Source organism: Cygnus atratus, chromosome 19, assembly GCF_013377495.2.
Source record: "Cygnus atratus isolate AKBS03 ecotype Queensland, Australia chromosome 19, CAtr_DNAZoo_HiC_assembly, whole genome shotgun sequence".
NCBI lineage: Eukaryota > Metazoa > Chordata > Aves > Anseriformes > Anatidae > Cygnus > Cygnus atratus.
In genome coordinates, this window is record NC_066380.1 from 3,656,738 (window position 1) to 3,683,286 (window position 26,549).

Consider the following 26,549-nt stretch of genomic DNA (forward strand, 5'->3'; position numbering starts at 1 on the left):
GGACTCTGAGGCAGCCGGGCTGTGCTCCGGTAAAACACTTTTGACAAATGCAATGTTTTTCAACCGAATGGGACGCAGAGGGAACGCAGTAGGTAAATCTCCCAGACAGACAGACACCCGTATAATTCAAGGGCTCTAGCCCGCGGCAATATTCTCAAATATATTGTTAGAGAGGGACTTCAACCAAGGGGAGGGGAAGAAAATGGAAGGCCAGGAATACAAAAAGAGTTATTTTCTGCATTCCCCTGTGCCACAAATGGTATTTATTTATGTCTGCTTAGGCTTCCCTGCGCAGTTTCAGCTTTCACATCAGCCGGGCACTGTTTGCCAGGAAGGAGGGCAGAAGGGACAGTGTTGTGCTGGATTTCAGGGGCAACAACTGTGCATCACCGGAAAAATCACAACTGCCCCCTCTCCTTTCCTGCCACCAAAGCGCCGGGGAGAAAATGCTGCGACAAAACCACTACAAACACCTTAATGGAGATCCGAGGGCTGAATAAGCCGCGAATCTTACAACACCCCCTGGCCTGGGGGCATTTTTGGGGTTGTCACAGACGCTGAAAGAACGCTTCGCCATTTCTGCACCTCCCTTTCCCTGACCTCACGGAGAAAGCTGAGCAAAAAACAGCACAACGGAGAGACCCAAGCAGACGAGCTGGGCTCAGCTTCTGGAGTTGTTTCAGTGGGGTTTGCTTCTCGCCAATCCATGCCCTGGCACATCCCGGCAGAGCCGACCCCGTACAGCACACAGACCCATCCCCAGCTCGCACCCCGCTCCTGCCCGGCCTTGGCAGCATTGCTGTGTCGGCCAAGAATGTGAAACCGCTCAACGCAGCTCTGCTAGCACAAGTTCTAGTGCTGGCAAACGTCTTCTTGACAACAGCTTGTTTTATTTTGGGAAGAACTATGACCCGTAACAGCGAAATCTCGCCCTCCTACAAGCAGCAGCTCCAGCAGCTAGCTGGCTGCAGTGCTTTCGTGCCGCCCTGGCAATGAATCTTCACTTTTAAGGCTAATGTTAAATTCTTAATTTGTATTTTGCGACACTTAACAGTAATGAGGAGCTTGTTGACACCTACCTGACTCCCCTTCTCTCCAGGAGGACCTTCCTTGCCAGGATGACCCTATTAATACAAGAGACAAACAGAAGAGAAAAATGGGTTTAGTGCATGCCGAATGCTTCGGAAGCCAACAAGCTCGCTCAGGCCGCTATGATTTATTTGCAAGAAAACAGTTGCTCTCCAGGAAGCTCTTACTGATACAAAAAGCCCTCTGAAGCCAGCAAGCATTTCCCAAAAGAAAGAGGACTGCATTTGGTCCGTGTTATTGTTCTTAGATATTTAAACCTTCTTACCCTTTACCACCTTTCGGCAGAGAAGCACAAACCATCCTGCAATATTTTTCTCATATTAGAACATCTCAGGGCGTTCAGCAGCAAGCAGCATATACATTTTGCAGATGGAAAAAAAAGATAAAATTATCTCTGTATTTAACAAACTTGTGAAGGTCACGATGCCCAGACTGGTCAGAGCCTCTCATTAATTTCCTAATTCCTGGAGTCAGTTACAAGATCTCATGACAAAGCCCCGGCTAACCTGCGTCCCTGTCAGATGCTGGCCAGCATTCCCCTTGGGATTTGATGCTGAATAACCCAACAGCCAGGAGCCTCCAACACATTCTCATTCACAGCCTTTAGACGCATTTTGCTGGGATTTCAATCAGTAGGAAAAAAATGGTGTGAATTGCCTCAGGTACAACAGGAAGGATTAGCGAGAAACTGGGGAAATCTTTGAGAGAAGTTTTGAGTGGTGATTTTTCTACTGCAGGAATCGAGATGGAGCCGGGTCAGAAGATGAATCTTTGTCTGGCAATGCAAACAAAAGCAATAAGCCCTCTGTGAGGGCACTCGCTGCACACCCCAGGACTTTTTTTTTTCTCCTATTTTTTTTTTATTTTAAAGGAGATGAGAGCACATCCAGCTGCTCTAAAGCCACTAAGACCTTCACTCAGTAGTTTCTTTACATAAGAACTCTTCTCTAAATACTCAAAATAGAGCAATATAACAAGTAAAATCACGAGACTATTTTCCATAATCAGTCTTCATGACAGCTATGTCAGACAAGCAGGAATTCATAAAACAAGATGGTTTAATAAAGAAATAACATGACAGCTGTCAGCTATGCGTCAATAACATGTAGAGAAAATATAATGTGAATTTGCCTTGTGGTTTTAAACGGCACCAACAGCATCAGTGCACAAAGGGGGGCGCATAAGCGCTTGCCTTCGGCTCCTGACATCTGCCTGCAGCCCAGAGGAAGCAAAATGGAAGTGCAACACGACTTCAGAAGTGCCCGTCCACTCCACACTAAATCATCACCGTTTGCAGAATGCCCATCTCCATTACTAAGATCAAAAATTGATGAGCAACTTGGTTGGCTCTTGCAGCAAGATGCTTCAGGCCCTCGGGGATTTGCAGATGCCTTTCAAGACCAATTTCTATAAAAGGCACACAGGCAGGTTTTGTCCTTGGGAAGAGCAACCCTTATGCTTACAAACCTACACTCTGCTTGCAAACGACGTGGCTACCAGTGGCAAAGGGCCAGCGTCTGGGCACAGCCGTGCACGCTCAGCCTGCTGATCTCACACAGCCTTCAGCCTGCACAGAAATAGACCCAGCGCCTTCTCCAGCTGAAGCTCCCTAGAGGCTGCTGCAGGAATTTCACATCGAAAGCTACAGCCTTAGAGATGTTCTGGGCTTTGCTTCGGCTGCTCTGTTGACTCACCTAACAATGGTAAGGATGTTTGAAATGCCCCTCATAGGAACGATAATCCCAGGGTGGGAAATGGATTTTTTTTTTGCCATGCTTTGCATTTGCATCAGTGGGATGTAACTATTTTACATTTGTCACTCGTAAAATCAGGTGTCTCTGAGGTGTGCAAAAATGAGATCCATTTTAAAGGCCAGAGATTTTAGCACCAACTTCTAGAGGAATGAGCAAATGTTGTTTAAAGAAGGATTAGGAGGAAGCTGCAAGAATATCGTGCTGATATGCCATTTCAGCCTCTTATCAGCGTTCTGCAGCAGTGCCCAGTGGTCCTGAGCAAGATGAGGACCACCGTGTGCTAGCTCTGCAGTACACACACACGAGACCATCCTTACCTCAGTGAGCTGCCAACCTACATAAAACAGAAACAGAAACAGGAGGAGGGGAAAGAAGCCCAAAGAGATGGCGAGAAGTGATCTGTGCTACGTTCTGAGGCTGCGCAAAGCTCAAAGCAGGGCCGGGTATTCTCCAACTCAAACCCCGCAGCCCAGGCGAAACATGGGCAGGCTGCAGGCTCATGTGCTTCACAAGCCCACGGTGCACCCAGGCAGGATGGGTGCAGGATCACCCCTGCAGCCCCTGGGCCAAGAAAAGACTTGGGAGCGGATGACTTACCGGAGGACCGTCTGCACCAGGCATGCCAGGAAGACCGGGTTTGCCCAGAGGCCCCTAAAAACAAAGAGAAAAATCATCAGCTGCAACAGCCAGAGCCCCCAGAGCATCACTTTTGCTTGCTTTAGTCATGAAAGACTGCAGAGAGGTGGGTCTATTGGGAAAGCTGCCATGACTTGCAAGGAGTCTGCAAGGAGTCTGGGATTCCAGCATCCCAGGAAGCCGCAGCGTTAGTGCCAGCACCTTACCCAGGCCTGGCAGAGCTCAGAGGGAGATGTCTGGGCATGAGGCTGGGAGCAGAGCCCAGGGCTGGGATCAAGTGGCTGCCCTGCGAAAGGCACTGCACGTAAGCACAGGTGGGAGCAGGTCAAAGCACGGGGCTCGCTGGGCCAGGAAATGCCCACCCTTTGGTGACAAGTGGCAGGAAGATTAACTGGCAAAGGGAGAAAATCAGGAGTGGAGCTGCCCCCATTTACTGCACCTTGCTGCTTTAACGTGGGGAAGTGACCGCTTTGTTAATTAAGCAGCCCCCTGATTTCTCACGCTATCGAGGAGCACCACTGCCACTGCAAGCGCGTGACTCAGCACTAAACCCGAGAGCCCTTTATCTCCTGGAATTGCTAATGTGCTCCTTCACTCTTCCCCTGCTGATCGATAATTTCAGCACGCTGCAGGCTGCCAACACGAGCAGGGAGCTCTCCTGCACACATGCTGGATGGATCCCCTGCCCATGGGAGCTGAACTAGCACCCAACAATGGCCGCTTTGTCATCTCCGTAGGCAAAAACGATGCCCTTGATTAAACTCTGATGGTCCCAGAGCTGCTGGGGGAACGAGGACGGCAGCCACTCCACGTCGACAGCGATGGGAAATCAGAGAGAGCTGGCACAGGTCGGGAGCAGGGAGGAGGTAGCATGAGGAGACCTCGGCCAAGCAATCCAACCCCCAGCTCTTCCCATTACCATCCCCATCAGACTTCCAGGCACTTAGCCCAACAGAAAGAGACAATTTTCAGCCCTCTGCTAATGTTTTGCCATAGGCTGCCTTCAAAATGTTTCTGTTAAAATAGGAAATGAATGCAAATATTATGAATTCGAGGTAAACTGCGTTTTCTTGTCTCTCTTCTGTCTGGAATGAGACACATTAGACTTTCATGGACACGGCTGCAAACAGATGTTGCATATGGGGCAAAGGAGCAGCTGAAGCAGCAAATGCATATTAATGGCAACAGTTGTCTTAAGTCAAAGCTGCAGCATTTTAACCTACTTTCTCTCCTGGAGGACCGATGGGGCCTTGCGGACCTGGAAGACCCTGCGAAAAGAAAAACCTAGGGTCACTAAGGAACGAGTTATTCATTCCAAATGCATTTTGGCAATGTCTCAGCTGAGCATCGTTCTAGTGCCTGCGACAGCTGGGGATTTCCCCGGCTCCATTCATTCTCAAAACGCCTTGCACCAGCTGATAAAACTTCATTTTTGTAATTTCATTTTCTCCCCCGGGGAGCTGTCCCACCTCGCGGTGTGCGGCCAGGTTCATCCCCACAATGGGAGCGGAGCCGTGCCGAAAGCTGACAGCAGGACTCGGACATCTGAGTTACCCTTCTGGCTCCCAGCATCTGGATGGGGGATGCTGAAAGTCAGACAGGAGCCACAAGATGCGGCTCGGCTGATGAGACTGCTTGGACCAGGGCTTGGCTTTGTATCGTGGCAGCGAGGGCCAGGTGAGAACAGGAGGGATCTGAAACTGGGAGCGTTTTCAGGAAGATTTTGGGCCAGCGACGTACATCGAGCCAATTCCCAGCAAATCTCCTTATTGCTGGTCCATCCCTTTCTTCCAAACCAGCATTCCTGTGTTTTCATTCCAGTTTTTTCCCTCTTACCTGAGCACCTGGGTTGCCCTGCTGTCCTGGGGGGCCCGGCTCACCTTGAGGACCCTGTGAGGAGGCAAGGGCAGAGCTGAGAGCAGGAAAACCAAGAGCGGATCTGCCCCCCTGCGCAGCACCATCCCTCTTACGTCTCAAACCCCTCTCTTACCCACTGCTGGCAACCAGGAGCTCCTGGGCACTGAACACAGCTTCGCTCCATGGCGGGGCAGGAGGAGTGAAGTTATTTCGCTGCACACACACTTCTGTGCATGGCCATGCAGCCCAAACGAGCTGCAAGGGGCTTTAATGCTGCCTGGCTCTGAACGGGCTGTTCTGCAGGAGTCCCTTCAGCCTAGTCGTGCCAAGGAAGAGGCACAGGAAGATTTTTTCCCCCCTCAGTTAAACCACAGTGCTTCGATGTTCATTAGAACAGCACACATCTTGATGAGAATGTTTGATCTTTCACGGGGAAATAATGTGTAATTCCATCAGAAATTATAATAAATTAACAGCCATTTGCTGATTTGCTGTAGGAAGATACTCTCTGTGGTTTTCACAGGCCCTGATAGGAATCTAGACCAGGCTAAAAAGCAATTAGCAAATCTAATTTAATAGAGTACATTTTACACTTCGCATACGCTCTCTCTATACAATATCTGAACTGTCTGTAAAATTTCCCCTGAAAACTTACCACATTCCCCTTGGGACCTGTTTGTCCATCCATACCAGCCACACCCTGGGAAAGGATTTAAAAAACAGCATTAAGAAAATATCTGCATATGTTGCACCACAAAAGCAGGGAAAATGCAATAAAAATAAGAAAACATCAGGAGGCCCTTTGGACTGTGTGGAAATGGAACAATTTTCTAAAGGTGTTTGGTCAAGCAGCCAATTCTACGAATCCAGCAAAAATTAACACTTTAAAAAGTCATTTCAGTATTTTCCCGCTGGTTTAACCTGCCTGAAAAAGCAGAATCAGTACCAGATCAAGAAATCCTGGCTACGTACTGCAGTCAGATTGCTTCTGACAGCGAGCAGACTGGTAGTAGCTCTTGAGAAGGAACAACTGGACGCAGACCTCGCTCGGGACAGGAACGCATTGTTCAGGTGAAGCCAATGAAGCTGTGCCAAAATGAGGATTTGACCCAGATTGTTCTTAATGGTGTTAAAGACAAAGCAGAGCCCCCAAGGCTGAGGTTTCCTCAATGAGAAAACAGAACCTGTGCCCACAAAATAATCCCCCTTGTACCTGAGGGCCACAAAAAAGGCAGCCAGGGTCATGCCTGCCCTGATCACCTTCAGTGAGGGTGTAATGTGGTACGTGGTCAATGCAGACCTCCTGCTGGGGCTTCTGCGTTCACCCATTTGCTCTAGGGCAGGTTAGGTTATCCATTTTTAACAGCATGCTCGTGTGAGACCTGTTTTGGAGCAGATCCTGAACCCTCATTTAATTTCAGCAGACTAGGAGTTCAAAGTGAGGATGTCTCCATATCCCAGGAGGGGTTAAGAACCTCACCACACTCACCATTAAAACCCTGACCCCTTCAGCTCTAGCAGCAGCCCAGGGTCCTGCTTTTAAGTCCTGGGACCTCAGTGAGCCGCAGTGCTTTGCAGAAGGAGCCCTTACATCAGCACTTCCCTGGCCAGCAGCGCACGACAAAGAAGGTGGCTGCCTCCTGCATAAAAACTGCACGTTCTTGCCTTTGCTTTTGCCCGAAACCTGAACAAACTGCTTTAAAGGTTCAACACCCTGTAGGCAAAAGTTAATAGCAAAGCCACCACGTTAATAGCTCTCATTCTGCCCTCCCAGGCTGAGCTAGGCATTAACTTCTACTCGGGTGGGCCAAATCTTGGGCTGCCATATGCAGAGGTGACAGCACTGAAAACAGGGCAGAATACAGCCTTTGAGCAGCAACTTTTTTGAACACTTCTTCTCATGGCACAGACAAATAGAATCATGAAGATGTATCATCTGCTTGAATGACTAATTGAGGCAGGGTGGTTTGGCTGAGATGACACAGGAAGGCAGCAGCCCCGGGAACTTACCGGTGGCCCTGGTGGTCCTGGTGGCCCCTTCGGTCCCAGCAGTCCTCGGGGTCCCTGTTGGAGCAAACAAGCAGGGTTAGTGCATCCCGTGCTCCCCCATGGGTGCCAGGCACCGCTCTGCCCAGCACAGCATCGGGGCTGGCCATGACCCCACTGGTTTTGCAGTAACAGCAGCTGTCTGGGTTTAAAAATCAGTAAGAGAAATCCTGTGTGCATGCACCCCTGAAGTGCTTTTTGTCAAGATAATATACATGCATACAGTTATCCCTTGGATTGGAAGAAGGCCTGCTTCAGCCACTTTTTTTTTAATTTTTAAATAATTTAATCATATTCCTGGATTACCCTGTAATGCACACAATGATGCAAAACGTGTCACAGCCAAGTCATTCCAGCCAGAGAGCGCTATGAAGAATGAACTGATTCCACTAATGGATCATTAAGGTTAGCATTTCAACATCTCTCCAGATTTAATTCTGGTCATTGACAATCTGTACGATGAAGTAAGGCTGGAAAAGGTTTTAAGCCTGCAGCATAACAGTGCATTTTCAAAAGCACTTGGTTCTTAAACCATGACCAGCTATCATCGTGTTTTCTTGCCATTCCTAGCTTTCTCACCAGATGAAACCTAGCATCATCTTCAGGGAAATTGGTGAGATTTGAGTATTGCATTGATGTGTCAGAACTGTATCCATGTGAGAGAGTAAATTTGACAGCTAATGCTTCAATGTACTTTGCCTGACTTTGCAAACCCCACTCCGGCAGCCCCTCTACCTGGTGGGTTTGCAGCAAAAGGAAAGGGAGGGGGCCTTGTGTGCCCACCTGAGCACTCAGATGCAGATCTGGAAGCTCGTCTTTTAAATGCAGGCCCTTTCTTCAATTAGAGACTGTAAAAGGACTCTGGACATTTACAGGGATGGCATTCATTCACCGTCATGGAGGAAAACTGTTCTTGATTGATGGGCAGTTTTATCTGTCTGCCCAAATATTGCACATCTTTTTTTATGACGCAGAGGAATTAAAATGAAATGTTAGAGGACAGAAGAGAAGACATTATGAAAGGGTCTGATCTCAGAGGCCACGGGGATTTTGTTCCTGCAGAAAAGCAGTTTGCAGTGCCAACGGGATGCATGGGCACGGGGCCCTTCCCAGCCACCGGGGTCCTGCAGGGGTTGGGGCTTTGTATGCCAAGCCCCAGGAGAGCAGCTCCTTGGCTGATGCTTGTATAAACCAGCTCTGGGAATTGGAAGGAAATGAGGCAGGATGAAGAGGAACAAATTTGGACTTCCCATCACTCGTTTCAGTTACAATTAAATTTGGTAAGACCCTCTTTTGGCTCAGGGCAAGTAGAAACATGCAGATCTGGGACGTGTATTTATGACCAAAAGTTTCCTGTAATGCAATTTAAACCTTTCCTCTGGCCATCACTGATATTTTTTTCTTGTATTGCTGCTATAAAAATAAGCTTCCCTGCATGCATGATCATCATTTAAGTTCCTCTTTTGTTACTCTGTTACCTGAGCATATAAATGCTTTTAAGAAGTTAATAACCCATAAGTTATTGCTTAGACATGTGTTGAGGAGATAGCTGGGTTGATTAATCTTTCCCAGAAGTTAATCAGACATCTCGTCTATAATTTAGTTCCAACGAGTCCGTAAATGCCAAGCCTTCCCTTTCTCATGTGAAGTGTGTCCAACAGTTCTCATCAATTACTCTCAGGCCACCATGCTGGGCCGTGCAACAACAAAATAAGACATTTTGAAAGCAAAGCTGATGGCCAATGATAGATAGTTAATGTTCCTTTTATAACAAAGTAAATGCATTTTGGACACAATGAGCAGCCAATGACTGTACTACACACAGAAATCTATGGTCAGCCAGAAACAGAGTTTATCATTGCCAACAAAATCAAAAATAGTTGGTGCTGGGGACAGAAAATGCCTTCAGAGTCTTGAATTGAAAACCCAACTGTTTCTTTTTGGTGGGGTGCTCCCCAAAAGCACTTGTCGGGATTGTTCAGGAGGTTTTTGTTCAATTCACGAGCATCTCCTTTTCACCCTACTGTTGATAGGAAGTGCCCCCTTCGCTAGCCCCGGCCTGGCTGCTCCAGCGGTAGCAGCACGTGGAGCTGCAGGCCCAGACACTGACAAACTCTGCAGATTTACGAAGTTCTGTGCACTGTGAACGGAACACCGACGCTGCTGAGGTCATGGCAAATATCCCCTCGAGTTCAGTCCTGCTAAGACTGCGTTCTAAGGTTTAGATGGGATCACTCACGCTGCACAAAACTAGGGGTGCAGGTGAGGAGCCGCATGGCTAATTGCTGCCATTGCCCCTGCAATAGCAGACAAAACCATTCCTCACTGGTGTTTGCTATGAACACTCACAAAACTCACATTTCACATATGCCTAGCACGCGCACTTCACACCCCAGCCCACTTACCTGACTCCTACGCAATCCAGATGAAGGACGCATGCAGGAAAAATGAGAGACCAACCTAAGCTAAGCTTTACCTTTTAAATTACAGGGTTTAAATTTCAAATATAAGCCACTGAGCAAATAGAATCACCGAGAATTTTGCTCATTAGTAACACAAGATCAGAAAGCATCTTCTCTCCTCGGTAGGCATCTTGGCGAAAAAAGCAGAAGACAGTTAAGGCAAAGAGACTCCCAACCATTCACTTGGATCTTCAAGCAGGAGAAGCTCAGTCCCTGCAGGAACTCGGGGGTCTTGCTTAGCACCAGAGGAGCTGCCCCATGGGACACCCAAAGCGCCCTGATCACATCCAGCCCCTGACCAAAGCGGTGCTGCTGCCCACCAAGCCCCAGGAGGTACTCACAGGCTCTCCAGGCAGACCTCGGGGTCCAACTTCTCCATCATCTCCCTGCTCGGCAGCGAAGGCACAGAGGGAAGCAGCAAAAGAGACAGAGCAAAGCAGTTATATTTCAGTCACATCACAGGTGTTTCATTCTTGTTAAATAATAATCACACCGAAAACCAGCTTCCCTGGAGTAATAAAAGGGTAGCCGTGCATAAGGAAGACCTCGTAAGCCGCGAGACTAATACTGCGTGTGCAGAATTTACCGAGGATTAGAAATGCTGTAAGGATACTTCATAATTCATGTCAGTGTTTATAAAGATGGATTTTGCTAATAGACAAGATACTGTAGGAACAATTTGGGGCATGTGAGTCAATAACCACAAGATTTAGTACCTACTGAACGGGAGCATGGGAGCGCTGACCAGGGAATTTGATTTAGCGACATTAACCCACTGGCTCCTCAGATAAGCCAGAGGCATAAAAGGGGTAATTCTTCATCCCTCCACACCCACCTCCTGTTGATGCCCACCGATGGTGCTTCCTCCAAGTTGCTTTTAAACCACCTAACACTTGAGGCTCCCCCAGGGACACCGTACCGCAACCCGGCACACTCACTCTCAGGAAATCAATCCTAGCAGCCAGCCCGTGCAAACCCTCCTCTGCTGACGATAAAATGCATTCTCTTCCTCCCAGCTACGCCTTCGGAGCTTCTCTCCCCCTTACATAGTTTCTCTTTCTCTTTAGGATTAAAGTTCTCCAGAAATTTGTTCTTCCCCCAAAAGACGCAAGTTAGGTCTTTTCAACTTCAAAGCCTTTTACATCCATGACTAATTAATCCTCACAACTTTGTGGTCAGGAAGGCGTTATTATCTGTGCTTTACAGAGGGAACAGAGATCCAAAGGTGGAAAGAGAACATTGTGGAGGGGGATTAGAGCCTAGGAAATCCATACTCCTCCGATTGAACCACACACTTCCCAGAACTATACATGCAGCATTTGCGATCTCTTCTCTTAAACCAGCCCTCCCAGGCCTGTATCACTTAGTTTAAGCTTTGCTAAAGGCCTTGCGATTATCAACTGCACAGTGTTAAAGAAGTGAACAATTTAATCTTTGATTCCCATGTCTATCTGGAATCCCTATTCCCAAGTCGTGCTGCGATTTGCCGTATCTCAGAAAACAAGCAACACACCTAGTTGATGACATTATTTTTCATAACAAAAACAGAGTTTTCTGACCAGATACTTAAAATCCACATTCCTCATCATTTTTCTTCCCCCCCCCCCCCGCCTTGCTCTGCCTGTCCCATGTCACTCCAGTCCCGCGGCACCACGCTGCAGGGACGAGGTGCTGCTGCTGCTGCAGGTGATGGCAGAGGCAGCATGTGCCCGGTGCTGCCATCGCATCTCCTTCTCATTTACAGGGCTCAGTTATGCATTCAAAGGACTGCCGCAGACACAGACAAACTTACCCTCTCCCCATCCTCTCCGGGTGCCCCAGGGGGTCCGTGGGGGCCTGGCTCACCCTGTAAAGGAAAGGCAGAAAATCCTCAGAGAAGGTGGACACAGTCTGGCAATGGAAAACATTGGGTAATAGCGAGAAACCTAGCAACAGGCTTGCCTTTTCTGTCTGCACCATGTGCTGAGGATGCTCGTATCCTCACTTTCCTGTGCATGAGGCACAGGATTTACTCGTGACATCTTGCTAGGGGTCTGGGAAGCAAGCAGATGCTGTAGCTCCTTCAAGAAAAGGGGACTCGGGCTCTGCACACAGTTACTCCTTCACCCAAGGCATCCCACTGTCCCACTTCTGGCTAATTAAGCATCTCTCTCAGGCATTGTCTTCCCTTTCCTGTGTAGTTTGTAATCATGATGCAATCTCCACTGTTCAAGAACTCCCCAGCTTTATAAACTAATGGTTTAACTGGTGAGACAGTGGCTCTCTCTAGGGAGAGGAGGCAGCCCACCAAAATAACTAGCTTCTTGCTTTTTTCCCCCATTGTTTAATTATAAGCCAAAGCGAAGTATCCCATTTTAGTTTTGGCAGTTTCCATCCACAACTGGACTAAAAGCAGGTTTTGCTTCTTATTTTTCAGTCTGCATTTTATTAAAATGATCTCCCCCCTCCACGAGCAATGCTGTGACATCCCACATTATCCTCCAGGACACTCTTGTTCTCGTTGCACTGTTCTGGCTCATCCCCAGCAATAGCTGCCCTCCTCCCAGCCATGTCCTCCTGCCAAGGTTTCATTACAGACCGCAGCCAGGAAACAAGTGGAATATAACTTACTCTATTTCCCTTCTCACCAGGCAAACCAGCCAAGCCATCAAACCCTCGGTCACCCTAAAAGAAAAGCCAGGTTAGTACACGTTTCCACCTGCTGTTGAATATCTTTCCAATTTGTTTCCTTTCCGTGTCAAGGAGGGATTGATTTTCTCCCTCAGACATTCAGCCTTCACCTCCCATCAGACCAGCGATGATTTCAAAGTTATAGATTAAAAAAAAGAAAAATGCTCAAATAAAGTCATTTTACCTCCTCCCTTTTCCTCCACCACCTACAAACTTATTATTTTTCCATGTGAATTCCAGAGTCCCATCACCTAAAGCATCTCCCTTCTGGACAGGTTATTCCAGTGCAATTATTTTATTTCATCTTATTCCACGGAATTACAAATGATGACCCACTGGCAGCCAGCTGGGCACCAGTATTCCTGCCAACATGTGCCCAAACACCACCTTGGGCTCCACCACCATCCATCCCATACACACCCTTCTAACCCAAGGTGTAAGTTTTCCTCCTCACTGCCAGTAGCTTCTGCCTACTGCTTTAAATACAGCTCTGGGCCAAGCAGGGCTTTGGCCATGCTGGGGAGCACGATGCCAAGCCTAAAATAAGGAGCTGTGCTAGGAGGGCGGGCGTGTTACTCTGTGCTTGGCACCACGCTGGGAAAACAAAAGTCGTGCGGACACACTGAGCACAAGCAGCTGCTCGCTCCTCACGTCCCCTGCCCAGCTCTGCAGATGCTCCCGAAGGAAACAGACGACTCATTGGGAAGCTGAAGCGTGAGGAAATAAAATTAAAACCCCGGTAGTTCAAAGAGCTTCCTGGGGCTCGGACCAGTGTGGGTCCCCCAGGGCTGGGATGCAGCCAGGTCCTGGCGAAACCTAGCAAGCCACAGCAGGGCTTCTCCTCTACACAGTTGCTTTTCCTCACTGAATTTGTGCCCTGTTCCATTTTCCTGTATTCTGGGGGGGGGGAAACAGGGGTCAGGAATGCACTGAGACAGCCTGTCCATGAAAGTCTCAGCTCTTTGGAAAAGGGAAGTCCCAAAAGCACCTGCAAACCGTGGGTGATGCTGTCACACAACACCCGGCACAGAGAGAAAAGGAAAGTCTCATTTTCTTTGTATAGTGGGGAGCCACCTGGTCAAAAGGCACATCACACGCTAGTGGTAAGTGGAATGAGCACCACTCCTTCCCTCCACAAACCTTTTACCTATGAACGAGGAAGTCAGTTACACCAGAGCATTTTGGAGGATAAATCAACCTGGCCAAGGCTGACTGAGATGCACCAGGGTAACTGACAGCTCCTTCATTTTTGTCAGCTCATGGGGCGTTGCTCTGGCTCTGTTCACAGCAAATTTAGCTCGTTTCCAGAGCTGCTCATTATTCTGTTTTCCCTTCTTCCCTGGCATCCACTCCTTGGAGGGCAGTTGACGCTCATTAAAGCACTTTGCTGGATAAATGATTTGCAGCTTCCCGTCTCTGTATCAAAACCCCCCATCTTTTCCAGCTTTAAGTATCTACACAATAAAGTACTTAAACCTTTAATACGTGATTCCCTAAGCAAACTTTCTTTGCATTCAATTTCAGTGGAACAGCTCCTTTCTTGCTTGATAATACCAGCAGATCACAGCTGAATGAAAGGATTTTGTCTCAAATATAAATACAAGGCATTAAAATTCCTCACCACGCCTTCTACATTTCCTCACCCACTTAATAGGTATTTTTTGGTAGTTATATTTCAGAATATTTCCAACTGCTCATTCATGTTTGTTTTTTGTAATTAGGATTCCAAAGTATTTGTTCTACAACTGCAGCCAAGGGAGCATGTTTCATTCTTAAGAGGATCCAGCAATTCAATCAGGTTGCATCAAAAAAAAAAAAAGGAAAGAAAGAAAAGAAAAGACAATCTATTGCTGTTCTGCCTTTTAGATGTGTGTTTAATTTCCCTCAGCTCTCAAATGTGGAGCCCACATCTTCACAGGAGTGGCTGGACCATTTCAGCCACCTCCTCCAAGCAAAGTGGGCTCCTCCTGCAAGGGTCCCCTCGTTCCTGCTTGCTAACCAGTTGATGCAAATTCCAAAAGCACACAAATAAGTGACGCTACCTTTGGTCCTGTCTGGCCTGGCATTCCCCGGGCACCGTCGCTGCCAGCTCGTCCCTGCAGCAGAGAGAAGCAAAGTCAAACACAAAGGGTAAAGTAGAACTGCGGAGACATCTGCTCTTTGGTCTGTGGCTGAGCAAAGCTTTATTGAAACCAGAGCTTGCCAGCTGGGCAAGGAGAAAATGCTGCTATGTTCTTGAGCAGCATCCTGGGTCAGCCTTAATAAACTGGCCTGTAAACCATCTTCCCTGCTATTTGTCTCCTACCCCTCTGTAGTGGGTTTACATGTAGGAGACAAATAGCAGGGAAGCTGGCTCATAGCATGGACACTGGGATATGGTCATCAATTTTCATCTGAATAAATTATCTTCCATTACACTTTAAGATACACTTATGTCGATGTTCACAAATTGAAATGAGATAAAAGTTTATGAAAGCCGGATGTGAGTCACACAAGAAACTTTTTAATTTCTTCCTCTGGTAAGCTTACACAAAATGCTGGAGGACTCCGTAAAACAAAAATTAGCATTTGTGCAACGGGGATGTCAACAGAGCAAGTGAGCACCGTTTCTGCCAGCTTGGATACCCCCAGGGACCAGGTCCTCGCACGCTGCAGAGACCGGGACTGCCCAAAGCAGCCCAGGGTGCTCCCGCAGCTCCCACCCCAGCGCCGCAGAGCAAAAAGCTGAGGCCTAAAACACAGGAAGCGTGGACATGCAGCTCTCCCCAGCTTCCCTCCTCCCTGCCCGCCCGGCCCCAAGCTCTGATCCCCGCGTGCGTCTGCCCAGCTGGACCGAGAAGGCCTGGACCAGCCCCTGGCTGGCCGCCAGCCCACGCTTGTGCAATGCTCTCAGCGCTCAGGAATTGCTTTGGCTGAGGGACGAAGCGCTCCCGGGACACTCACCCTGCGGCCTGGCTTCCCTGCCGGGCCGGGAGGGCCCTGGATGCCTCGTGGACCCTGTGATGCAACGAGGGGAGAGAAAGAAACGCCGTGAGCCAGCAGCACGACAGACAGACCCCGCGCAGATGGCCAGAGCAGCAGCCCTGCAGGCATCCCCACCCAGGCCCCACTGGGGTGGTGAGGGTCAGTGGGGTGACAAAATGGGGTGACAAAATGGGGCGTGAACCCCTTGAGCAGAGCCCGTGGCTCAAAATACATAGGGGGATGCAGGATTGAGCATGTCTGGTTGGGAACTGCACGCGTTGACCCAAGGGTAAGCCTTCGCCCTGTGAGCAGCCCTGTGCTTGTCATGGGCTCATGGGCAAATCCCTTCCCCCCCGTTAGAAAATCTTCCCTTGATGCAGGATTTACAACTCAGGAGAACAATTTGGTGAGTGTTAAGAAACTCCCCACACTCCAACCTGTCTCATATTTACACAGCCACCCACGCCACATCTCTTTTCCAACGTTTGTAGCCAGGGAACGGCTGGGGCCGAGGGCAAGGCAAGAGGCTGACCCTGCACCAAGAAGCCCCCTGCCCCGCAGCAGCCTGCAGGACCCCCCTCACACCATGCCTCCGGGGTGCTCACAGAGGGACCTGGGGGAACCGAGGGCCTTCAGGACTCCTCTGTGGACACCTTTGCAGGAAAGGAGAACCACCTGCAGAATTTTACACTGTTGGCTTGGAATTGTGTCTTGAATCTGCACTTGGATGCTTGAAGGGACATCTGTCTGTGAAACAGATGTTCCCACACCTTCCTAGTTTCAGCTTGCATTTGTAGGCTCTGAGCTGCTCCCCCACAGCAGCCCCTGAAGCAGGGCTGGCTGCTCCACACCTGCATTTCCCCAAAGCTCCCCCAGCCCCCCGATCTTCCCGTACACACCTGAGGCCCCATTTCTCCAGCTTCGCCCTTCAGTCCTCCACTGCCCGGGGGTCCCTGTGGACAGAGAATGGGATTCACTGCATTTTGCCACAACAGAACCAGAGGGAAGAGCCAAAAGACGTTAAGGAGAAGGCAGTCATGCAGGTAACCAAGAGCAGGTGCTGAACCAGTGCCAACTTCGTTCTCTCCTTGCTTCTGCACTCACCATGGGGCCGGGCCGCCCAGTCAGACCCATTGGGCCCGCAGGTCCTCGCAGCGCCAGCTGAAACAGAAAGAGAAAGCTGCTTTAGTTGGTGTCCCTGTGTCACCACCACAACGGGACACAGCCACCGCCGTGCCACGAGCTGCGTGTTCCCTGCATGCCCCGAGAACAACGAATCCTTGCAGCAGTTTCCATGATCTAAATGAATTTACCCCACAGCATACACTGCACAGCTGATCAATCCTTCCTGCATCCACTCATGGGCCAAGCCCCTAGCTGGTGGGTCTGCCGAGGGGAGGCACAGACCTACAGCAAAGCTGCCTGCAGCCCCATACAGGTAGATGCCTATAAACACCCTGGTCGAGACCCATGGCAGATAGAGAGCACAGATTTTCCTGCATTTGAACCCTTTCCAATCAACACATATAAACAATGGCCATTTTTAGCAATAACCTATTGAAGGTAAATGACAAAACTTTACCCAAACAAGCTACAGGGGGTTGCTGACATCCTGGTTTAGGAGGACTTTTTCTTTATTAAACTAGCAGCTTAATTTTGGAGGATTTTTTTTTTGTTTTGTTTTTTAATTACTACTTAGCATCTTCCAAATAGAACAATTCTATTTCCAATGGGGGGCGTTTAGCTCGGTAATTAAGGAGTCATGTAACCATGCATCAAGTTGGTAATTTCCGTGGAGGGTAATGGGGCCGTCCACAGTTCATAACATCACTTGGACAATTTGTTCCCTCGTGACAATTCGACACTTTAAAAGAGTTGTAATTATCTGCGTACAACAGGAATTAAAATCTATCCGTGACTGAACTTGGAATGGTGTAAATATTGTACAAATGCTGGATTATGTGGCATCTTTTTACAACTCCCCATTAAAAGGGAGCTGCTCTGGAACACTGCTGGCTGGGACAGTGTCTACTTTCAGTGTCTACTGAAAGCCAAATTTTAAGGGAATAAATCAATCTAATAATGCAATTAACACCACCACCCAAAAAAAGAAAAAGAAGAAGCACTTTCCCCTGCAGGACTCTTTTTTTCATTCCTGCCACATCCCGTAACCTCCCCGCAGAAAATTTTTTTTATCTCCCTGCCCACTTCAGTATCAGGGTTTTCAGCTGAAATTGCCTGATGATAGGTTGATGTTTGTCAAGGAATGGATCTTTCTGTTTATGGGAATAATCAAATTTTCATCCACAGCCCAAAAGTTGCCCAGGATATGTTAGTTTCTTCATTTTTCCCAACATTTTACTGAAAATGAAACAAACAAACCACAACAAAACACACACACACAAACAAAAAAGAAAAGAGACTTTTCTTTTGGGGGGGGGATACTTTGTTTTTTCAAATCAGTCACTATTTTTGACAGGCAGAAAAAAACAAAAACAACAACAACAAAAAAGTCTGAGAAAGCAGATACTTCTCATGAAACGTTCATCTGGTCAAAAAAAGCAATTTCCCAGCAAAATAAACGCTGATGGAAAAACTGTAGGCAGCCTGGAAATTAAGACTGACGAGGTAACACGAGAATCATAATCCACCAATATCATTCTCAGAGTAAGGTTAATGGATAGGAAAATGCAGTGGCTGGTGGCACCAGGGCCCTGTGCTCTGCCTGAACATGAGAAAAATTGAACTCCTTAGTTAAAGGAGAGCTGGATGGAAAGCAAAGTAGCACCAGCTGAGCCAAAGCCCTCATTATAAACCCAAAAGGGCATGTGTCACCCAGCTGGGTGGAGATCCTAAAGGACTTTATTTCACTCAAGGGTGAAAGGAATTGCTTTTTAGCCCATCAACAGCATCTGAACTACAAGTCCCAGCTGCAGACAGACATGGGCTTTGGACACGGGGAAGCACAGCTAAGCTATGTCCTTTGATGGCTGCATTTGGCTGGGAGAGAAGCAAATCACCCCAAAGCCATCCCCTTTCATTTTTCGCCTTGCTAAACCATCTTATATTTTCCCTTTCACTGCTCAAAGCCAGGATCTGGTCCCTCCTGGACAAGACTGGGGCAAATAAATCAGAAATGCACTCGAGGGGTCCCTGTGTTTTCCCTTCTGCTGTAATTGTGCCTGCTGCTTTTCTGCTTTTAAGATGCTAATGATCAAATGTAACCTCAGACAAGCACTTACGGAAGGGAAAATTCAAAGCTCTACTGGCTGGAAATGAAGTCTTATTTTGAACAGCTGAGTATGGAGCCTTATAGACTGACATGCTCAATCCAGCTAGGGAACAGGAATTGTACTGGGAACATGCATGGCCCATCTTGTTTCACCAGTGAGCCTAAATAATAAACACTGCTGGGGATTATTTGATCATTAATCAATAAGGTCATCTAACAAAAAAAAATGGCATAGATATTCATCATGTATTTTCAATAAATATATTAAAGGAAATTGCAGGCTGCCTGCTGAGATTCATGGAGCTGGGAACAGCTTACATCTGTGACATACATTTAATTACTGAGTGAGATTTGCTGGAAAAAATGAAAGAAAGAAAGAAATCCCCTACAGCATATACCACAACTTTTCATATAGATTCTCAAAACTGTCAGCATAAACAGCAAAACACTGCAGCAGGTTTATGTCTACTTCCATCAGCAGAAGGCCATCTCCAAGGTCTGTAAGCAATTTAAAACTGAGTTTTTAGAGCCTGGCCTGTTGCTGGCCATTAGTAAAAGGCCAAGTCATGCAGGTGTCATCACCTCAAGCTATGCAGCAATCCCATCTCAGACCTAGGTCAAGAGACTGTTACCAGCATGGATGGTGCAAGCACGGAGACATCTCCTCTGAAAAGTTGAATCTTGTCCTCCTCATCAACATAGACCTGCTGCAAGAGACATCCCACTCCCCTTCACTTACCCTGGCCTGCTGCAGGATGGCTTGGGCTTGGGCCTCCTGGGCTGAAACGAGCGGTCCTTTAGAGCCAGCGTCTCCTCCTCCGCTAAAGCGGAACTGATGGGAACAAGACAGACAAAGCAGGTCACGGGGTTGCTGTGTCTCCATACTCACGCTAGCCTGGTTCCTAAATAACTCCGTTCAGCATGACTGCCCCAGGCCCATCAGTGTCCTTCCAGACCACCCCATTAAGCAGCGCGCTCTCGGGTCGCCCAGCTCGCCGGCGCACACGGACTGTTTCCCATGGACATAACCGCACAGCAAACGCTGCCAGGTCAAAGCATGCACAATAGGAGGCCTTGCAGGCTTTGAACTGTAAGGACCTCACGCACCAGCGCACAAAACTAACGCCGAAGTTCTCACAGGCCTGAGAGCCCCCATGCAGATGCTGGTGGAGATGGGGTTGTATCAGGTTATTGGGCTGGAGCTGCCTCTATGCCACGGGACCAAGGCTGCATTTCCCAAGCGTGGCAGCGTACTTCAGGGAAACTCATCCTAATGTTTAAGCCCAAATCCTTCAACACACAAAGGATTAAAAAAAAAAAAAAAGAATTACTTTTTATTTTCTTGAACTTGAAAGGGAAGGAGTTTAATGTTTTCTTCTGTCTCTTCCATCTCCAATTCCTTAATTGCATGTGTTTTGGGGTTTTGCAAGAGGAGCTCAGCAGAGTGCAGAACCTACTTGGAAGGCTCTTTCACCTCAGCTTCACCTCTGCGTCTTGCTTGGTTGGCTCTAGGTATACGACCACACGAACTTGGCAAGCAGATCCAAAGAAACAATTTATAGGCCTACGGTTGGTTTCTGTAGGGGCCAACAAACGTATTGTAATGGCCAGCTAAGCTCCATGTTGAGCACTTGGCCCAGGCTCTCCTCGGCACCCTGCCAGTAACCTACACACATATCACCCTGCGATTTGGAGCCTGTACAAGAGTGCTGCGGTTTTTCACTAAAGCCTCTTTCCCTTTGGTACCTAACCACTCATTTTCAACAGCTGGTTTCCTGAGGACTTTTTCTCATATCAAAGGAGACACAAAATATAATCACTCGTTTAGTGTCCCGGGATCAAGAAGGCTAACTTGGTTCTTGCTAGCTTCACGTAAGGGAAAAAGACAATGCAAACTAACCGCTGGTCATCAAAAGAGACCAGATACTAAAACCATGAGAACCTGGATGAACTGCTTTGAACAGCCATTAGAGATTCTTCACCTTAAGAAGCAGGGTTCTGCTCCAAATTTGGCCCTTGGAGGTGTCTTTAGTTGCTCCCTCATGACTTTCACCCTCCAACACTTAACTCCAAGGAGCCCAAGTAATTTAAATGCTTTTTTGGTTACATTTGTACTTACAGGCAACATAAGCATTGTCCCTGGTGGTCCTGGTAAACCATCTGCTCCTGGAAGACCTGGACGGCCAGGTGGTCCCTGTAAGAAAGAGAAATAAAAATAAACTTCTGTAACATCATCTTAGTTATGGCTGTAAAGACGTGTTGTGACACAAAGGGCTCCCTATCTTGACAGCTCGCGTTGAGCGCGCTGGCATCCTGATGGTCTGGCAAATTTTGTGGAAGCACATCTGTAAGCGCACATGGTTTTTCTTAGTAATTCCCTCTCCTTACATCCTGGCCCCCATATTTTCAGTGTCTGCCATAAGCAATATTTGAGTGAACAATAAAACCCTCTGCGATGTTCCAAGTCAATGGAATCAATGTTTAGTAGGGTCTCCTAAAATCTATTAAAAAGGTATATGAAACTTCATAACTCAGGTCAGCGAAATAGAAATGTGGAAAGATAAATACATTTCCGTGCATGTTCAGTCATCTGGGTCATTCCATTTTTCTCTCTTCAGTCTTTTTTTTTTGTCCTGTGAGGCTACTTCTGTCTACAACGAAGTGATCCTGTCAGCAGCTGTAAATCAGCCAAACTCTGAGGATCTCAACAGAGCTGCGCTGATTAACATCAGCTGAGTACCTTTAACTTACACTAAAGAAACAAGTATGTAATAAAAGATGTATTGATGAAGCTATAAATAATCAAATATGGCCAATTTCCATAAGACAGCCCACAGATTATTCGCACTCCCAGTTGTGGACTTGGCAATAAGTTTAAGTTAACCCAAATTTGCATATCCATCCACCAATCCTACATACAAATGAGGATGACATCCAACCACTGCAAGCAGAATTGCAATTTTCACACCAGCTTAAAGGGCTGAGAGTGACTTGATCTTGACCCAGGAGCTCTGGTGCTCACTTCATGGCAAGGTAGGCAGAACTGCCTGGCCAGCAGCTCAGGCTTGACGATTTGGACACTCCCCTGGTCAGTAAATGCCAACAATAAAGTCATCTGTGGAGGACCAAAGCTCCTAGAAGGGCAAGTGATAAACATCTCTGTCAGTTCTTATTCTCTCCCATTTGTCTGAAGCTCTTAAGCCCATACAGACACCGAACAAAAGGGAAAATAAAATCCTGCCACAATCCCAGATGCTTATGGACTCGCTGCACGGACACAGAAGAGCCAGGCCTTGTCCTGAGAAGATGCATGCTCACCACACAATGCAAAGGAAGGTGGGTGAAGCTGGGAGAGGGAGGAGGGAAAGACAAAAGGGTACAAAGTCCCTAAAGCAGAGCATTAAAAAAAAGTAGTTGAAGCGTTACCGTTGCCTCACTGTCTTGCATTCAGATCTGGGTGCTCATTGGGTCTATTTCTACAAATGGGGCATCTAAAAACATCCTTCAGACCTGCCTTGGTTTGGGCTGAGGGTCTCAGGCCATCCTGGAAGTGATGTTTTCTTCCCCCACATCTCGTCTCAGCCGTGCAGCTCCCTGTTTCTGCAGGTGCACTGGACTTGGCTTCACCTCACATCTTTTCGCTCCCTCCCCTTCCCTCTCTGCCTTGTTTAACCTAACATCTCCTTCGTCGTCTCCCTCTTAAAAAAGGAACCCAAAGCATTCGAGCCAAAGTTCCGAGCCCTAAATTAGAGCCCAGCCCTGGGGAACGACAGCCACCGTCACCCCACCCCGCCGGGCTGTTCCCCTGCCCTGCACCACAATCACAGGGCGGCGCGGTGCCGCGGGCCAGGCGCCCAGCTCCGCACTGCAACCGGCCCGGAATAACAACGCCGCTCCCAGCGCCGCAGCAGCCAGCGCTGCAGCCCGTGATTTATCATCAAAACCACCCAACAGCTCCCTCAGCGCCGAAGGAAGGCTGCGCGACACGCCAGCCCATCCATTTTTCAAGACAAGCTCATGATGTTACATTCCTGGTGTTTACTTAGTCTGGCCGACACCGGAGTCCCTGGCTCTGCTGACGAGGTGCAGAGGGCAGCCCCATCTGCTGCACCAGCAGCACAATAAATAATTTAGGCCAGGCTCATCTTATATAATAAACTTTCTTCCCTCTCTCTCCTCTCCTTTAGCTCCGGTCCCCCGTATGACGGATCAGGAATGAGCTTGTTTATCTCTTGTTGTGTACTCTGCCCGACAAATGTTGGTGGAATGTTTTTCTCCATAAACGCCTCGTTTTGTTTCAGGTTGGGTGCGTGAGGTCTTTTCCTTGTGGGGTGGCGCAGTGGGGGGGCAGCGGTATGGAGGAAAAATCAAAACCACAAAGCACTTTGTAAATTTAAACTGAGGCTGGTTTGCAGAAACCTCGGAATGCCTTTAAGAAATGCAGCACGCCAGACCCTCCGTTGGTGTAAATCTGTGTCACTCTCATTATGTAAATAGAGATCTGCTGATATACAGCAACCAAGGATGGGAACTTCAACTTTCATTTGGTGCAGTGCTCCAAGATGCCACGCTGAGCACAAACACTAAGGCAATATTTCAAGGGAACGTTTAAACTCACATCTGTGTTAGTTCTCATGATCATCACACAGGAGACAGTGACGGACAGACACACGGTGGGTGTTGAGAACGGTGCCCAGCAGCAGGCACACAGACCCACCCACTAGCCCACAGTTTTGAGCTTTAAGTCAAGGATTTTTTTTCTACCCTGGCCAGAGAATTGCATGAGAAAAGATCTTTCTCACAGCGTTTAGGGTTTTCTGTGTAAGGCACCGCTTGCAACCTGATGGAAGAAAGGGTACCCTGAAAGCTTCAAGCCTTTCAGAACCGCAGGAAGGATTTTAGGGATCCTATTAAACTCCTGAGATGAAAAACAATTCTCAGTGGAAATAAGGCCATGGAGACATTATGACTGCATGAGCTTGGAAAATGTAACGAGGGCTTTGAGACCAGCTTTTGCTCAGAGCTGGAGGGAGGCTGCTCAGAAGCCCAGCAGCACCAAGGCACCCACATTTATTTCCCAACACGCAATGGGGTCAGCGACCAGGCTGAGATTTGTTATAATGCTACAGACCATCTTGTTTAAAATAAAAAAATAAATAAAAATCTCCCCTTTTCTTCATTCCATTCTGGAGTACCCACGAAACAGCTCTCTGGCCTCCTAAGTGCCATATTTCTTTCTTCCCACCGCTTGAAAGAAACCCCCCGATCAGCCCTCTGCTACCTCCCACAAACAGGCTGCTCTGCAGCTTTGCTGGTGATGCGAGCTCCTCTTTGCTTTGTAAAGTAACTGGGATAAATGAACAAACTGACATGACGAATAAAACAGAGCTAAATGAGTGTTGGCCAATATTAACATAGCTGAATATTGTTCGTATATTAATTCGGTGCACCTGCCTGATTGCAAATAAGTCTTTATCAGATGCAGGCATAAGAAATGTTCCTCACTGTACACATATAAGTGCCATGTAAATTCATGAGCTATGCACAGCGTTAATAACAAACAAATTAAAGAGGAGCTGCTCTAATTGAAAAGAGTGTTTTAATACACTTTCAGTTCCTGGCTCTGCAAGTTCATCACTTCTCCATGCACAATATGTTGGATTACATTCTGTTCCGGACACTGTAAAAGCAGGATGTGCTGTCTGGGCTACAATGCAAATTAAGCCTTTAATTTCAGGGTGTGTAACGACAACACCAGGGACAGCGTGTCTGCTGCTGGTTGGCTTTGCACGGCCATTCAGGAGGAGCCTGGCCAGCAAACATCTGCGTGGACAAGCGGCAGAAGCACTACCTCCCTCCTCATCAGGGTCAGCACCCATCCTGGCACGCAAATAATTGTTAGGAGCAGGGGAAGAGCATCGAGGGGAGCAGCAGAGCAAGCTGGACCCCTGGAGGCTGAACATGAGGGCAAATGAAGACTACCAAGGGCCTGATGGAGCCACACAGCTGTGCTGACTAATCCTAGGCTGCCGCAAGATTTGTGCTGCAAAACACTGCTGGGACCTTGCCCGGCTGAACTGTGGATGGTCCCCTACAAACTCCAACTCCGAAGGATGCAGAGCCCTGCCAGGGCACTGCAGGAAGACTCAGATCCGTGGTGGCTCGAGGGTTAAGCAAACCTCGGAGCGGTGGCCCCGGTGCCCAGCCGCGGGCTCGTGGCTGCGTATTGACTTTCTGAGCTCGCAGACACCGATCGATGGAGCTCAGGCAGGGCCTCTCGTTCTCAATCATGTCACAACCACAAGAAATGTTATTACTGTTCCATCAAAAAAACAACAATAAATACACCAGGAGTGTAAATGAAGCGGGGGTCTTTACAGAAGGGGCCCGGGGGGTTGCAGCAGCATGGCAGCCAGCGAGCTGTAGCCAAGGCCCCCGGGACCAGCGAGGCAACCAGGAGCCTTAATTAAAATTAGGGGGCCCAAGCCAGGGTCACCGCACACTACCCCAACACCTAAGCAATCTCCTCAAGTACACCTGAAAACCACACCAGGCGCCTTCCAGCGCAGGCCAGCAGTGGTTTTATTTCTCTCAACACTTGCATTTTGCAAGACATGTCCTCAGGCTGGGAGGTGAGTACGGAAGGTTTGGAGCCAGCTGGTTGCCTCGTCCCCCAGCAGGCAGGGAAGGTGGCAGCGCAGCTGGTCCTGCTGTGCCCCAAGGATGGCAGCCAGGCCACGGGGAGACATCCCACAACAACGGGGCGTTGTTTTCAGTGGGCACCAAAATGCAGTTTCCCATCTCTTGCTTTTTTTTCCTGGTGAACGGGTGGGCTGGAGAACCACCTTGATGGGTGGGAGAGGAAGGGTGCAAGGGCGGTGCTGGGGAGGTGCTGGGGAGGACAACAGCTCAGGGGGACATGGGGCTGAAAAGAGACCCAGGAGTGTTGTTCCAGAGTGACCCCAAGCCTTTCCTGCAAGGGACCACAGGTGGACTTTAAAAGCTGAGGGTAGGAGAGACTGGTGAAAACCAGCTCAGCCCCTGCTTAATGCAGAGAGCCCCGCTACAGAGGATTTAGGGAAGAACATTTAGCTGGTCTAGCTGGAGTTTTCACATTGTGGTTCATCTCATCCTAGCGTGGAAGTGTGCTCAGCCATTTCCAGAGGGGCTGCCACTGGTGCTGCCTGCCTGCAGGGTTAAGGAGGAATAAAACCCAGAGGATTTGATGCAGACCCGATAGTTACTGCAGAGGCAGCCATGCAAACCTCCAGCATCGCTTAAGCATTAAAAACAAAGCTACGCTGAGCTCCTTTGTAGCACAGAAATCTCGTTCTGATTCTCTGCAACGGAGCAAATTCTCCCTCGTGTTCATTCTGGGTCTTAGGTTATGCAATTGAAATAGAAAATAAAATGGAAAATAGATAAACAGCAATGCTACATCACGAATCCTTAACTGGAGTCGCAGCAATTTGCTGTGTTGAGATGTGCATCAGAACAGCACAACACCCTCGTCTGCATGGACATTCCCATTTGAGCCTGAGCAGCTTCTCCCACCCTGTACAGACAGGATCCAACAAAATCCAAGAAATTCTGCCAGCAGAGCACGAAACCCTGCAGATGCAAAGGGTCTGGGTCCCCCTGTCCTTTCCCTGCTGGAGCCTGGGGACAGATAGGACAATTCCCCACCCAGAAAGCAGCTGCTAAAACAGCGGAGGACACCGTGGTATGTCAGACCCTGCTGCGTTATCTGCCGGGAAAAGCTGCTGAGGCCCTGGCCATCAGACTGGGGAGTGTTTGCTGTTAAGTGCTCCCTCCATCGCCGAGGCATTCTGCATTCAC

At 48.3% G+C, this 26,549-nt stretch overlaps 1 protein-coding gene across 4 annotated transcripts in view; it reads right to left on the reverse strand.

The window, feature by feature from the left end:
* Positions 1–26,549, reverse strand: part of COL5A1 (collagen type V alpha 1 chain) — a 152,091-nt gene that overhangs the window by 46,127 nt on the left and 79,415 nt on the right. For all 4 annotated transcript variants that reach the window (XM_035555043.2, XM_035555044.2, XM_035555046.2 and 1 more), the window contains exons 12-26: positions 20,830–20,904; positions 19,450–19,542; positions 16,583–16,639; positions 16,378–16,431; positions 15,458–15,511; positions 14,557–14,610; positions 12,455–12,508; positions 11,637–11,690; positions 10,186–10,230; positions 7,347–7,400; positions 5,992–6,036; positions 5,316–5,369; positions 4,703–4,747; positions 3,441–3,494; positions 1,080–1,124 (exon numbers count right to left, since the gene is read on the reverse strand). In XM_035555043.2, coding sequence (XP_035410936.1) covers positions 1,080–1,124; positions 3,441–3,494; positions 4,703–4,747; positions 5,316–5,369; positions 5,992–6,036; positions 7,347–7,400; positions 10,186–10,230; positions 11,637–11,690; positions 12,455–12,508; positions 14,557–14,610; positions 15,458–15,511; positions 16,378–16,431; positions 16,583–16,639; positions 19,450–19,542; positions 20,830–20,904 — 837 coding nt within the window. The remainder of the gene's footprint in view (positions 1–1,079; positions 1,125–3,440; positions 3,495–4,702; positions 4,748–5,315; positions 5,370–5,991; positions 6,037–7,346; positions 7,401–10,185; positions 10,231–11,636; positions 11,691–12,454; positions 12,509–14,556; positions 14,611–15,457; positions 15,512–16,377; positions 16,432–16,582; positions 16,640–19,449; positions 19,543–20,829; positions 20,905–26,549) is intronic.